The 16,577-nt window shown below is 30.8% G+C and overlaps 1 protein-coding gene across 1 annotated transcript; it reads right to left on the bottom strand.

Moving 5' to 3' along the window:
* Positions 1 to 524: 524 nt before the first annotated feature.
* Zswim2 (zinc finger SWIM-type containing 2) lies at positions 525 to 16,375 on the bottom strand. Its single transcript, XM_076866515.1, has 9 exons — positions 16,211 to 16,375; positions 14,950 to 15,026; positions 13,177 to 13,217; positions 8,319 to 8,526; positions 7,027 to 7,278; positions 5,085 to 5,169; positions 4,297 to 4,412; positions 2,210 to 2,363; positions 525 to 1,334 (listed from the first exon to the last, which is right to left on the bottom strand). Exons 1-9 carry the CDS (start codon positions 16,373 to 16,375, stop codon positions 525 to 527), a joined length of 1,908 nt encoding a protein of 635 aa, XP_076722630.1.
* Positions 16,376 to 16,577: the final 202 nt, after the last annotated feature.

Genomic DNA, 16,577 nt, shown 5'->3' with positions numbered 1-16,577 from the left:
TAAGAACATTATAAATGTTTATAGCATTATAATTGACATTTGTTTCATGTATAGTGAACCTCCTTCAAGGAAATAAAGTAAACCATAAAACCATGATCTGGATTTTCCATAGGTTTGTGGTAATTATTGGCAAAAAGTAAAACAAAACAAAACTATACAAGTACCTGGAAATAATCCCTACATGTTGTTATGTTCAAGTGGAACAATTGAAAGCAGTGACTCAAAGCAGAGAAAATCTGTATCTTTATAAGAAATTTAATCAGTGTAAAATAAAATATGAAAGCTCTAATAATTATTCATAATTTATAATATCCTGAGCATATTCATTAAGACAGTGCCTTGTCTTGTAAGTAATGGGGTAATTTCCTTTAAGCATGGTAAGTTATTCATAGACAAATAGGAAAGAGGATAACAGAATTTTATATACATTTGTCAAGAATGTGTATATGTTTTTATGTTCTATAAATAAAACATTTTTATATTGAATATTGAAATATTTTCTGGTGCCAATCAAAAATACTTTTTTACAACTGAACTCCTTCCATTATTAAAGATAGCTCAGTACTTTTTGTATTTAAAGGGCGAGATACAGGTTGTCTTGATAGGTGACTACATCTTTTTCTAATTTTCCCCATACAATTATTATACCTTTTAGGTGAACTAAGTTTAGTTTTACCCCAATTGATAATAAGATTTAAATCTTCCGGAAGTAAAGTATTTGATTTCCTGTTGTCTTCCCTTATTTTAGTACCAAGAGTCTTCTTTGGATCAAGGGTAATATGTTTATGACTTTTGGCCATCTTTTGATTTTGACCAGCATGGCACTTTTCATTGTTACATGGGCTTTCTATTCTAGTGGGACACATAATATTCTTTTTTGCAATAGAAGGAAGGAATGTTTGAGATACTTCTCCAAAAGATCCAGTGGGTAAATCTTGAAGATGACTGGGGAAATGTTGGCTAATTTTATGTTTATAGATTAATTTTCTTGAATTTGAATCACTTAATTTGACTGAGCATAGATCATCTATTGTTATGTTCTGATAAGTATCTATTGGACTTGGAAGTGTATTTAACTTTTCAAAACTACATTGAGATATGTTAGGTAAGATTCTGAGTTCATTTGTCTTTAGGACTAATCCAGTACCAGGAACAAAAAGTTTTGGTTCTTCTTGCTTTGACAGATGGGCGATGTCTATGTTTGAAGCAGACTGATGGGCTTGTCCATTCATTGCTGTAATGTTCCATAATAAAGGGTTATATATAACTTGTCCATCAATAGGGCATGAATTACACTTGTGGAATAACCAATTGTCAATACACTTCCTATGAAACTTAAAACAAAAAGATTATAAGTTAATTAGATTATAAGTTAATTATAATTATCATGTTTAAAATCTGCTTTTTAAACAAAATTTCCCAGCTTCATAATTGTGTATTAAAATTATTTAGAAAAAATTGAAGGTAACTGTAATTTATCAAGTTTTATGAAAATATTTTGAAGTTTACTTACAAATGATTTATGGACTTATCTCCAATTTTCAATAATAAAATGCAAAGTCTTGTATGAATAATACAAGTCAGTAAAAAAATTCACCATTCAAGCTATTAATTTCATGTTTTGTAATTATTTCTAGTGAATAAAAATTATTAGAAATTTTCAACCAATTGGAGTTAAAAATTGATTGATAATAGTAATATGTAAAATAACAAATCACATTTTTGGTTGTAAAAGGAGTTATCAGATACTTGAGGTATGGGTGACCCCAAAGGTATTTATTGAAACAATTTTATTTTGGGAAAAACTTGGTTATCAACTAAATAGTAATCATGCAATACTAAGACTTTTATTGTAGTGAGTTTATATGAAATAATTAATTATGTCATTTTAGGTATTTATTTCACCTAAAGGATTATAAAAATATATAACAAAATGTTAGCATTCTGTTTCTTTTTACAGATAAAGCAGATAATGAACCTAATACCATTCATCTTTCCTAGACAGCATATACAGAAGTGAGTCCTAATCATGAGGAGGCAGAGTTGCCTTCTCAGAAATCCCTGTAGCAGCTTGTCTATCTCTATTGTGCAATCTGAATATATCTGCACATAGTACAACTTAAAAAATGAAAGTAGAAACTTAAATTGTCACTTTGTTTGTGAAAGCTGGTCCCATGGGGGAAGTCAAAATAAAATGATGTGACTTTACCTTATGAATACACGGTAGCAGTCTTACATGTTGACCAAGATGAAATGACTTCAAACAAAGTCGACACTGGTACCCTGGAGCAAGCAGCTTACTATTTTTTGTAATTAGTAGGAGTGGTAGTGACTTTACAACGTGTTTTGGTGTGTAAACCTGACTGAGAGAGAAAATGCAGAGATACCTGAATGTTCATATGTGATTACAGATCTGAAAGTAATCCATATTACAGGTTTTCTACATAAGTAATGCAACAGAACCCAAAATTTTCTTGAACCAATGATAATAAATCTCATACATTGTAGAATTAAAAAGTCTATTATATCTATCCTGAAGATGATGGATCCAACAATATAAAGAACAAAGTTTAATTTAGTTAGTCTAAATATATACATATATATATGTATATATATGTACATCTATATATTAATCTGAATTACAAAACTAGAACAAAATTTTGATGAGAGCTACATACTCAAATTATTTCAGTATGAGTCAACACTCAGTGTATGTTTAGAAAAATTAAATACAATTTACTTTGTCAACTGGTAGGAAGTGGGGTGCACAAGTAAACCACATTACATATTCTGGCCTATTCTGTTAAATTGGTAATCGTACTCTGTGAGGAAATTCATTTTCCCTTGGGGTATATGCTTACTGTAATATTGTTAGACTAACCATCATAATGAAGATGATATGTTAATTGATAATGAACTTAATTTGATTCCATTAGCAACTGGCAAAATAGATAACACAAATATTTAAAAACAAAAGCTGAGTTAAAAGGCCAGATGCATTCCCATTATTCAAAAGTCATTCAGAATAGTCTCCATATATTCTTGATAAAAACTCATTTCTCATTACTCTTCAGATGTGTTCCCATCATGCTATAAAATTGCTTTCATAAAGGTCATCTAATTTCAGTTAAACATGTTTGTTTATAGTATTCCTAAGGTTATTCCCCGTTTTTTTAAACTTGAGATTGTTTCCTTTGTTTATTCCATCTTCTCTGCCTAGAATGTCCTTCTTACTCCAATGTTCTCTCTCTAAACCTTCTATTCCCTTATCTTCTAATTCAATTCTTAGTTATACAATTAAATCAATAGGATGAAATGTGATACCTGAAGGGGATACGAAGATGAAGCACCTTTGAATAAGCTAAATATATGTCCCACAGGGGCTTTAATCTCCAAAATGTTGCTATATCCATTGTACATAAGTTAAATGTCCACTGAGATTTGAATAGAAACACGTATATGTGAATATATGTATATGTGGTAGTGGTGTGTATGGGGGGGTATATTATATGTATATCTATATATTAAATGAGAATAAACATAAGTTTAATTTGGTTAATTCATTAGAACTTTAAAAAAATTTCAATTTTACCCTATCCTTTAAAAATAGTCTCTTTAGAATATGTTTTACAATGCATATAATTTATTAACAATATTATTAATGTTTAATTTTATTTAATTGACAAGGAACATGATAAAAGTTCTGGAGATCTGTCCACTTAAACAGTCCAATCTATGTTCTGAAATATGACAAATCTGTTCATGGGCTGAAGTAGACAGGTAAAAGGGTGGAATGAAGCAGCAAAGACCTCCCTCTCCTAGAGGCCAAATCCCTTTATATCTTTTCTTTATATAATTTATGATAGTTTTAGTTTAACATCTATTTAGATGATTATTTGCTGAGAAAACTGCTGTATCCTCAACCTAGTACAATCTGATAGAATTAATAATAGACAAGGTTATTTGACTATTTACATGTGTATTAACTAATTTCATAATAAAATATCTTATGAGATTGATTTTATAATTATTCCCATTTTTAAGGTGAGGAAGATATAGCCAAGAGAAGTAACTTGCCCAAAATTTACATAGACAACATGTGGTTGAACTAGGATTGAATTCAAATAGTCTGACTTCAGAGTCTTGCTTTCCACTTGTATGCTATAATGTCACCTAGAATATGGTAAATACTATATAAGTATTAAATCAAGGAATAAATACAAAGTTTTTCAAACTGAAAAGTTATTCAAAAATTTCAAGCCATACAAGAAATGTACTTTTTACTGATAATCTCACCCTTGCTTTTCCTGAACATGTAGCATCTCTTCTTCTTCTATCTCATTTTTAACATTTAAATATTTTACACCTTCATCCAGTCTATTGTCTAATGATCTCCATCTTTGGTTTCTCTTCTATAATATGTAAAAAGGTAGATGTTACTTTGTAAGTCATGGGATTTTTATTTTGTGGATTAAAATTAGTAGGCTGTACATCAATAAGATAATGTGAATGATACTCATTGTTTTTAAACATATCTATTATATTTTTTACTATATTAAAGATTACAAATTGTTAGCAAGTCTTTTGAGTTTCACATACTACACAGCTACAGTGATGACATTATTTTTAAGGTAAAAATATTCATGATAATTGAAAGAAAAGCTAGCATTATTATTCAGCACTAGGAGATACTTAGTTCAAATGATCTTATAAAGTTCCATGTTTCATTATTGTTGGTTAAAAAATTCAAAGAGAAAACTATAACGTTTACTACTGATGTTATTATAAGCCAATTTATAAGGCCGAAATATTTTAAAACTAATTTTCAACTGTGATGGCTAGCTATAGTTCCTCTTCTTAAGATTTATTTATGTCATCAGATGCTTGGTTTTAATAAATTACCAGTGCAATTTTTGTACCTTTTGTACCCCTGCAACAAAGAGTTCTCCTGAGTATATGGTTTTAGGTGTTTATTTTAAAAAAATCTTTATTACAGTGTTATCTATTCGTCTTCTTCTTTGATTTACTTAGCTTTACAACAAAATAAATTAAACACTATATTAGATTTGAGATGGATACTGTACCTCACGGAATGTAAATGTGTGAGAAAGGTGGCAGTAGCTATCAAAGCATTCCTGGCATAAGTGATATTCTATACATTCGGTACACCTGCAAATGCAAAACACCATAATGTGCAAGAATAAAAAAATCCAGTTATTGTGATGGCTTTTCATGAAAATTCTTATCAAAACTTTCTGGGAACCATCCAAACATGACAAGGCCTATTTCAAGTCTCACTTTGTTTTAGTTTTGTACTGCTTACTGTAAAAATTACCAAAGCTTTATTAGCTTAAACAACAAAAAATCATTATCTTAGAGTTCTATAAGGTAAGTCTGACATGGGCCTCAATGGGCTAAGAGCAAGACATTGGCAAGTCTGTGATATTTTTTGAAACTCTAGAAGAATCCATTCCTTGACCTTTCCTAGTCCTGTTCTTTGCTCCATCTTCAAAGCAAGAAATGGAGTATCTCTCTGCCTTTCTTCCAACAACCTCATTTCCCTCTGAATTTCTTGCCACCCTCCTCCACTTTTAAGATAGCTTATGATTATAGTTGGTTTATGCAGGTCAAGATAATTTCATTATTTCAAGGTAAGCTGATTAGACACCTTAATTCCATCTGCAACCTAATTCCCCTATGACCTATAGTCTAACCTAAAAGTTCTTGACATAAGGATATTGAAATACATAGGATACCACTATTGTACCTACCACATGCCCCTTTCATGATGCTGTCCTGGATGAACAGCTTTTAGTCATCTCTTTCTTTAATTTCCTATAGGATTTTTTTTTTTTTTTACACCCAACCACAAACACTGGCTGTGGTCATGCTTTTCCTAGAATCCTCTTTAACCAATATTCCTTAAATTAGTTGAACATCTCCTGCTAAATGTCTGTCAAAATTCCGCCTTTTTTCCTCAAGCTGCAGTGCTCCTTTGGAGCCTTATCAGGCTAACAATTTTCCGATAAAGACTTTCACTAATGATTAATGATTTTCTGTGTGACACATACAGAAAACTAAGGAATAAATCCAAAGGATAAAGGTATGTTTGTAGTTGGGGTGTAAAAAAATGTTTTATGGTTTTATGAGAAATTTAAAACATGTAATTCAAATTGGGCTCATCATAATGTAATTCAAAGAAGACAGAAAAGTAAATGCATTTCAGAAAAGTTTTTAATAAATATTGAAAGAAAATATTTTTTTAACATATCATTAACTTAAAAATTTTAGGGCTAGGGTTGTGGCTCAGTGGTAGATCACTCATCCAGCACATGTGAGGCCCTGGGTTTGATCCTCAGCACCACATAAAAATAAAATAAAGATATTGTGTCCATCTACAACTAAAAAATATTTAAAAAATTTTAACTAAGAAAACACAATATTCAATGCATAGCAATTAGCTGATGTTTAATTGTGGAAATTGTAGGAAAATTTGGAGTTACTCATAATAACAGTAAATTTTATTAGCATACTAATTATCTTGCTTTGTTGCTATTGTTGAGGTATAAGATATGAAAGAAAAAAAATCTACACTCTTTGCAATTTGGAATAGATAAAACTGAATTAAAAATTCAGTCAATGTATGTCAATATCTTTTTAGCTTAATTTTAGGAGATTCTAGCAATGACCTCATTGGTAGACCAAAGCATTTTACAAGGAGTGAGAGATCCAGCAGGGCTCTGCACTTGGAACCTTATTTAGGCCAAAGCATCCTACTAAGACAGGGTGCTACTTCATATTCAACCTAGACAAGAATGCAAAGCCACTACTTTTGCAAAGTGAAGAAAATAAAAAGGAATCACAGGTCTAGAAATCCCAAATAAGCTGTCATAGGGAAAATACCATATGTGTAGGAGGAAGAAGGCAATATTAAAGAAAGGTACTCTAATGCTAAATTTTGTTAAAAAAAAAATAAAGAAAACAAAACTTTTTTCTCTTACTTCTAACTTTACTAGTGATACTTACTTATAACACTTCCCCTCAATTGGAAATTGTTTACAGTTATTACAGGGAATTCCAAGGTGTTTGTTCAGTCGTTCTTTCTCAGCTGCAGTCACAAGTTTGCTAGCATTTTGGAATTCTTCCAAAATAAGTTTCAGTGGTGCAAACTCCTTCCTGCACAGAGGACATTTCAATGTGGAAGTGTTTGATACTGTATTCTGGTAATTAGCCAAGATCTTCATGCATTTTATATGGAAATTATTACCACAGCCAAATCTATCAGAAATAAAATTTAAGTTTACCATTTGCATAAAGAAAACTATATCCATATATACATTGTACATATTCATATAAACAAGAATTTGTGCTACAATGTTATTTACCATAAAATTAGACTATGAAATAATTTCCTAGATATAGCTTGATTATACATGCACGCACACACAAATCTAATTTACTATCTTTAATTTAGTGTATCAGAAATTCAAACATAAATTTCTCTCATCCCAATACAATGGAATTTGCATCGAAATTTGTAGAGTGAGAATGAATATAGTTTCACACCAAGAAAAATCATAATGTTAATTATTATTTAAATAAAATACTTCACTGAGAGCAGGGGTACAATTTTTTTAAAACATACAATATCTGCTAAAATGAACCCCTAAGAAATATCTGCTGGGGAAAAATAATATTTGGTGAAATAACTAATTATCTTACAATATACAACAGAAATAGACACGCTAAAAACTATAATATTGATGAAAATTTTGTCAAATAATCAGGAGGAAAAAGAATAAAATATTTCAGTAGTAATAGATGCCTAATTTCTTTAAGTCTAACTTTAAAGTGTCATGAAGAATAGTATGAATATGAGCCTCTCAATGAACATATTTTTGCATAAGCAAAATTTGAACTATTTAAGTTTAAAGATAGAAGTCTTAAAAACTGAGAATTTTTATAATTTCAAAATAAATTCAAAATCTTTGTACTACCCTGAGCCAAGTCATTTATTCATGTGCATGAAACAAAAGCATGAAAAACTATATTATTTTAATTACTTAAATAGAGGGAAAACTAATTGTAACGTTTCAAATTTTCACTCTTAAAATGTTGTTCAGGAATATTTAGGGTAAGAATAGAACCTCTCATGAGATATACATTAGGAAACAAAAGAACACTAAGGAAGTATATATCAGTCATAGGTAAAGATTTCTATTTTTTCCATCAACATGTATCATAATGCAATAAATTAGAAACATGTTAAATTAGAAATTTTCACAAGTTTTTAGAATCACAAGAGAAAATACTGTCACCTGCAAAAGGTGACAGGCAGCCTTTTCTGTAAAAGCACCTCTTGACAAATAGAGCAGATATCCTCTGAATCAATTTCCTTCTGTTTAATATACCCATCTTCTTTCACATGTGCATTTTCACTTGTTCCTGGTTGGGGAGTTTGAACTTGATGTATTCCCCGTAGCAAGTCATTTATTTCTCCTTCTACAAGACCTAACTGGAAAGCAGCTAGTGAAAAATCCCAAAGTAGTAGAATTCAGTGGCAAATTTGGAAATATAGATGTAATAAGTTATGCTGAAAGTTAGAATTTTCTTTCCAATATCAAAAAGCTTTAGTTGAATTATTATACTGACATTGACCATGTCTTTGTACTCCTTTATAACAAAAATGCCAGAAAAGAACCATTTATAAAAAGAATAAAAATTATCTCTTTTTTTTCTTTTAGTGAAAAGGGTCAGGACAAACTGCACTATAAGAGTTTTGGATATGATAATGTTTATTTTCAGATTGGTGTCATAATCATGTCCTACTTTGATCTGTTTATTTGTCCATAAGCTAATATTTCATTGCATACAAAAGTATTAAAAGAAATAGGGCACAGATGCAAGAAATAGGTATTTTAAAAAATTTGTTGTTTTTAGATATACATGGCAGTAGGGTGTATTTTGACATATCATACATATATGGGTACAACCCATTACGATTTTGATCCCATTCTTGTAGTTGAACATGATGTGGCGTTATACTGGTAGTGTATTCATACAGAGGAAAGTTAAGTCCAATTCATTCTACTACTATCTTTCCTATTCCCATCCCTGCTCCCTTCCCTTCATTCCCCTTTGTTGAATCCAATGAACTTCTGTAATTCCCCTCCCTGCCCTCTCTTATTATGGGTTAGCATCATATATCAGAGAGAATATTTGACCTTTGGTTTTTTTTTTTTTTTTTTGCGGGGGATTGGCTTATTTAACTTAGCATGATATTCTCTAGTTCCATCCATTTACTGGCAAATGCCATAATTTCATTCTTCTTTATAGCTGAGTAATAGTCCATTGTGTCCATATACTAGATTGTCTTTATCCATTCATCTCTTGAAGGGCACCTAGGTTGGTTCCATAGCTTGGCTATTCTGAATTGAGCTGCTATAAACATTAAGTGGCTGCGTCACTGTATTTGGTGTAAATTGCTCCTCTTTAGGTGAACAGATAACGAGAGAGCAAGACAACTGTGCCTGTTTTCCTGTTTCAGCCTACTGTTCCCTGTCCAAGAACATCTTAGTGGCCATGTTCTTCACAGAGTTGGTCAGTATGCCTTGGGATGCTATAGGTACTATATTGCCTGTACCTTTGGGGATGTGCATTCTTTGAATTCTGATTTTTCTCTATTCTGATGTTCTCATGAGGAATTATGTTCTAAGAACCTATAGTTTTGATCAGAACATCCTAGATTTTTAATTTCCTGGCCTACTACTATCCTAATTTTCCCTCTCCCTTTCCCTTTCTTTAACAAACCATAATTTAAATGCTAACTGTTATTAATCTCCTGAATTCCAGTCATCTTATACATTATTTAATATATATAGGTTAAATGATTTATAAGATAAGGAAAAGCTTTGTTTTCCTGGAAAGACCCTAAGTTAAGAATAAAAATATTGAAGACATCATGTTATATTTCAATACTGAGACCTCTGTTCCTTATGGGAGGAGATACTTTAATTAACCATTGCTTTGGATGAGAAAGACTATTTGTCACAGAGACACAGCAACATCTGCTCTCTAAAAGTAGGAAGAGAAAAATGAAGAACAAAAGATTGTTTTTGAAAATGAAGATTCCAAAAGGCAGAGAAAATGCTGAAGAATGCAATTTCATAAAAGGAGATGTTCAGAAACTGTTCTGTGTGGTATAATAAAAATATAATATTAGCTTTTGATGACTTTAAGCAGAGATTATATAGCTTTGAAAATACAAAGCAACAGAAATTCTGTGTGATAAAAGCAGAACACATAATTCCAATATACTATTAGACATGAATCTATATATATATTCTACATATATATGTATATATACACATATATACATAATCTTTTATAATTATATATTTTCATAAAAGCAAAATAAAAATTGAGGAATTCTATTATAGTTTTGTGATATACACTTAGAAAATTTCCCTTAAATGTGATCTTATTTTTAATCCATAAATAATTTTTAAAAATAGCATTTAGAAGAAACTATGAGGTGACAAATCTAGGTTTTCTTGAGAATGTATGGGAAACAGAATATTTAGTGTTAAAAATTGATATTTGCACAATAAAATTCCTTGTAATAATTTTTTATAAGATTCAAAGAGAAAAAAAATCTCAAATTTCTCATATATAGCACTAATGTGTAAAATTATTGTTCCCAAAATCCTTTTAGAAAGAGTATATAAATGATGTTCAAAGCATTCCCCCTTCAGTATTAATTCCACTCCCTCCACACTTATTTATGTACTCTATATAATCCCATTTAAAAACTGTTCATAGCTTCCTTTGAATTATTTAAATTTTTGTGCATATTTACTATTGCTTTAATTTTATGTGATAAACTTCAAGGTCATTAAGCTTTCTACTTTTTTTGAACATTCCTGTACTGTGTATAATTTAGGATTTTCTTGATGTTAACTAATTAAAACTTATTTTAAATATAGAAGATATGAAAAATCTTTATTTCAGTAGGAAGTATACATTTTCAAAATTAATATGCATAATTAATTTAAACTTTTAAACATTCCCTTCTGGTTTTTATAAAAAGAATAGTTTGTCTTCAAAAAGTACAAAGGAAAATGTAACATAAAATATTAGATTGGTACATAAGACCTTGCTGTTTTGTAGATAAAAAAATCTAAATATTAGCAATTCACATGGCCCAATTTATAAAAAAAAGTACCTAGTGAAATTTCTGGCAGATATGTAGTACAATAAATGTTTGTTGAATTTAATTGAATGGTGTTATATCATCTAATGAAGTGGCCATTGGCTATATATTATGCATTTCGATTTAGCTAATGTGACTGAAAAACTGACTTTTGAATTTTGTTTAATTTAAATTTATAACTGATAGTCTATAGTTATGAAAACTTTATAAATGTTTGTAATAATTTGTGTATTTTGTGAATCTATTTTTCAACTGAAAAGTTTATGAAGTCCCCATCCAGATCAAATATTTCCAATAAAAATATAGTGTCTGAGCAGAGACTCACTGTAAGTGTAACATACACACAAGATAGTATAAAAACAAAAAGATAGTGTGGAAACAAAAATAACATGGCTCATAATCTTTACTCTGATTACATGCTCTCATGATAATATTTTGATATATTACATTAAGTTAAAATGTTATTAAAGTTATTTCCTCCTTGTTCCTTTTAAATTCTTACCAAATGTCTATAAAATTACTTATTTGGCTCATCTTATATTTATTTCTATTTGGAACCCTCTCAGTATAGAAGCTTGGGAAAATGATTTGGATACACAATGTTAAGAATAACTAAGCCTTTGGAGAGGCGGTCAACATTTAACTTTGTTTGGATGGATGAGCAAATATGTATGAAATTGAACAACCCAGTTATCACATATGAAGGGATTCAAAGGGAGAATTAAGGAAAGAGTGAGATTTTTATAAAAACAAAAGTCTAGAGCGTGAAGAAGGATGTACAAAGTTCAGGAACTGAAAACAGTAAAGCTGCACAGAAATATAGCTAAAGGCTGAAGAAGATTGAGCCATGTTAGAACATATGAGAAACAGGATATGTAGAATTTAGTAGGTACAACTGAATATCTGAGAGCATGTAAAGTGAGACTACAAAAGAAAATTCTTGTGAAACACTAATACTAAATTATTTCCTAATATAATTTTAAAATATTTTTCTATAATAGTAGGGGGTGGGACATGAGTGTGTATAAATAGAACCTTTGAATTGAAAAAAAATGTGAAAACTGTTTACCACTTAAATTTTTTAGGGATTTTATGAACATCTATTAATAAATTTTAAAATTTATTAAATTAGATGGGTCTAGTATAGATAAATCAACTCCTCTATTGCAGAGAAAACTTTCATAATGATAGTAGCTTTATTATAAAATATAAAAATTTAAATGATCTGTAACTGTATTTCTTTTTCTTTTATTTTGAGGACTCTGAAATTTAAGATTATATAATTATATGCCTGCCTCTAAACTCTAAGTACTGACATGAAAACTACTTTATAAAATATTTATTTTCAAAATAAGTTCAGTTAGTTTACTTTTTTTTTTTTTTTGGTACTGGGGATTGAACTCAGGGGCACTGAACCACTGAGCCACATCCTCACCCCATTTGTATTTTATTCAGACAGGGTCTCACTGAGTTGCTTAGTGCCTCGCTTTTGCTGAGGCTGGATTTGAACTCACTATCTCCTACCTCAGTCCTTATCCGCTGGGATTACAGGCATGCGCCCCCGTGCAAGGCTCAGTTAGTTTACTTTTTTGAGTGACATTATATGTCATGTTATCTACTTGTGGGATTGGAAAACCTGCATTTTTATATTTCTCATGATAAAAATAGCTTTCAGTACAAACATACTGTGAATCTTTGCTTAGGATTAGGAAAGTTATTTTCTATCAAATAACTGGCCATTGTTTTATCTGTTTTTAATTAAGTGCCTTTAATTTTGGAAATGTCATATAAAGTTACATTTTCTACTAAAGAAGAAAAATGTTCCAACTTTTTTAAGTGTAACAAGCTGGGTTACAAATAGGTATCAGATTCTCCTGAAAAATAAGCATCTAAGTTTATATTATGCTTAAGTAAAAATTTTAAATTAGTAAAACAACAACAACAACAACAAACGGAACACTTACATTCATGATTCCTTGGAAGCTTGAATTTTTTCAATAAGACCCTAATATTCACAAGTAGAAAAAAGTAAAATATTTATTTTTGACAAGACCATAGAGTTTTCAAAATTTAAAATAGAAATAGCATTATAGAATTTGCACCGCTGAAAATGTTATGAATAAATTTAAAGCTCATCAAATTTCTGTTATCCTAGTAGTTATGTTTTAAAGTAAACATGTGAAAAAGTATGATTAATGGAAACAAAAGACATCTGTAGTGAAGAGATTTATTAGACAGTCCATGTGTTTCTTATAAGATACAGTCCTTCAGAGAGAGGAGAGTGAGCAAATTTATATATTCATCATACTACCTTTAAAATTCCCTGGAAACAGGGGCTGGGAGTGTAGTTCAGTGGTGGAGTGCTTTCCTAGCACATGTGAGGCATTGGGTTCTATCCTCAGCACACATTAAAAATAAAAAATAAAATAAAGGTATGCTGTCTATGTATAACTACAAAAAAATTAAAAAATTTCCTGGAAACAAAGGAATTTTCTGGATAGGACATCAAGTAATTGTTTTTCTACAAATACCACTTTAATGGATAATAGGAAAATATTTTCAAGTCTCACCAATTGAAATGTGACTTTTTAAAAAGTGGGAAATACATTTTAAGTTCTTATTTAAATATATTAAATATACTTTTGCATATTGAATAATGTTTCCATTTAGTTTATGGTTAAAATACTGTACAAAATGAGTTTCAAACATTAAATCAGAACAGAATATAAAAATAAAATAAAAATGGACATAAAATAAGAATGGAAAAACCTATTGTAAGTATAGTAATAATACCAAATTGCAAGTGTTGGAAGATTTATATTTTTATCTTCATGTTAACAGGCGCAAATAACCTGTCACTACATACTTAATAAAAACTTACCAAAATGAAACAGCAAAAACTTGTGAGTAAAAGCATTAGAAAAAAAAAGATATATACAGTTTTATTTTTCTGTGAAGAAAAGCATTAGAAATGATATACAGAGTTTCATTTTTTTGGTTTTATTTCCCCCCTCAAATATCAATTATAAATTATTTATAATTAATAATTTGTTAATAAAAATATAGGCAGGCAAAACAAATTGAATTGAATTGGATTTAAACTAAATGGAGATTGTTTTGTTTCCATTTATGGGGTTAATTAACCTACAAATAGGTTCCTAATTTCAGATTTGAGAAAAATGATCTTCAATAGGGTCCTATTTCTTTCCTTAAGGCTTCATAACTAAATGTTCATTGAGCAGGAAAACTTTATTAAACTTGGCCAACATATACCAGTATGAAAAGGGTGAATACTTTCCAATATTATGTCTATGTAAAGAAAACAGAACACTTTTGATTTTTAAGAAAATGTATTTTTGGAGACAAAAAATTTGTTAAAGCACAGTAATGTCTCAAAATGAACCATACAATTATCATTAGTGGTGTGAATCAGGCATCCCCCTTCCCCTCCCAATTTTGTAGTTTGAGTTTACATTTATACACATAATGAAAATCTAAACATTGTTTTAGTAAATTTAAAATAATTACATTATTAAATGTTTCCCAATTTAAACTTAAGTTTTCAGAATGAAAGGAAATAATGAAGAATAAATTAGAAAGGTATGAGCATTTTATCTTTACATTTCCTCAACACTAAATTTGTTTAGTTTTGTTGTATTTAAACCATGAAAAATCATAAAATATGTAATCTTTCAAGATGGTCCTTTGTGAATGATCTTCATTAAAAAGTGACTTACCAGCATATATGCTTACAAAGCTCCCCTTTTTTCAGAAATGTGGAACAGTTACAAACATGAGGATTTCCTAGAAAAACCTTTAAAAAAGGAAAGGCATCCTTTTAAAACATTCCAGGTAATTTTGAGAGAGCAAAACTGAGTTGGTATATAATTTGATTAAAAGAGATTTGAAGAGGTAATTTGGTTTAGGTAACTCCAAACTCAGTCTATTATTGAATTGAGTCTACTGGGAAATCTTAATTCTTGACCCCTCATTATGGGCTAATTTTTCACTTCCATATTCTTTGTCTTGGTTAAGGACTTAGTGTGAATTAAGACAGTTTTTAAAATAATATGTACTCCAATGAAAATAAATCTAAGTTTGAAGTCATAAAAATAAAATGAAATCAAAAAAATCCCCAAACAAAACAAAACAAAACAAACAAAAAATCAAACCAAACACCATCTCCCTAAAACTATAAATTTCTTAACTGTAAGGACATTCTACCTGGAGTGGAGTTAAAAACTCCCTGTAAGGTAGTTTACTTTTCATTTTTATTTGTTCATTTTTATTTTGCATTTGGAATATCATTTTATTCAAGAGAACTAATTTTATTCACCAAAACTATTGGACAGAAGAGTATTAAAGCAAATGTTATAAGCAACAGTAAAAAAAGTGTTTTGGACAAGAATAGATTAATAAGTTATGTTCAGTACTCTAAAATATATTCAGCCTTAAGTTAAAAATTTCACCACCTGGAAGGTGGTGTGGTGACTGGATTCTGACTGGTGAGAATGGGTCCCTCAGCAAAACAATAAATAACTTTTATTCATTAAGACCTATCCAAACCACCACCATTTATTAATACCATCCTTTAACAAGGCCTTGTTATATCTTTAAAGAGCAACTGATTTTATTTATTTAGTAACTATTTACATTACCTAAGATGATTTTTAGGATTTCCATTTTGCTTAATTTACTGGGCTAGTGATTTCTAACAACAGAACCTATAAATGCAAAACGAACATGTCTATAAAAACCAGACATTTTCAGCCTGAAGATCAGGGGCCATTATCTCACAAGAGTTGGAGGCAATTTGGGGTCCTAACTTCCATATATAAACTAATCTGATGAATATTTTTTCCTTCTGTAATTTGTACATTTTCTAGTGTGGGACACTTGCAGGGATACACCTTTTGGGCCAGGCAGCGAGTGTCTGCAGTGACTAAACTCATTGGGTGGGCCTGGGGGGACCCGAGGTGAATTGGGATCGGTAGTTACTCGGAAATCCCTGTTCTCTGGCTCTTCCTCCCTCAGCAGGAAGCCGGTGGGGCCCATCTGTCGTAGGAGGTAGATGCTGCTGTTCAACGCCTGGTCTTGTTGCCAGCTGAGGCTGTCGTTCAAGAGTCTTCGCCTTTCAGAGGGCCGGTAGCCTCCGCGAAGCATCCTGCCTGGGTGCAGGCGGAGGCGGCTTCTCGGTGAGGCTTTCCGAGGCACCCGAGGGTCTCCATGACAACCGCGTGCTGCGAGCCGGTTGCCTTGGTGATGGCGGTTAGCTTCCGTGGCCTCCCAGCGTGCCTTGTGCTGTGGTGGAGCTCGAGACCAGGGTGCCGGAGGGCGTGGATTCTGCAGTTCCTACAGGCTGCGC

This window comes from Callospermophilus lateralis, chromosome 9 (genome assembly GCF_048772815.1).
Source record: "Callospermophilus lateralis isolate mCalLat2 chromosome 9, mCalLat2.hap1, whole genome shotgun sequence".
Classification (NCBI taxonomy): Eukaryota; Metazoa; Chordata; class Mammalia; order Rodentia; family Sciuridae; genus Callospermophilus; species Callospermophilus lateralis.
The sequence above is the reverse complement of the archived record's forward strand: the minus strand, read 5'-3'. Positions and strand labels throughout refer to the sequence as shown.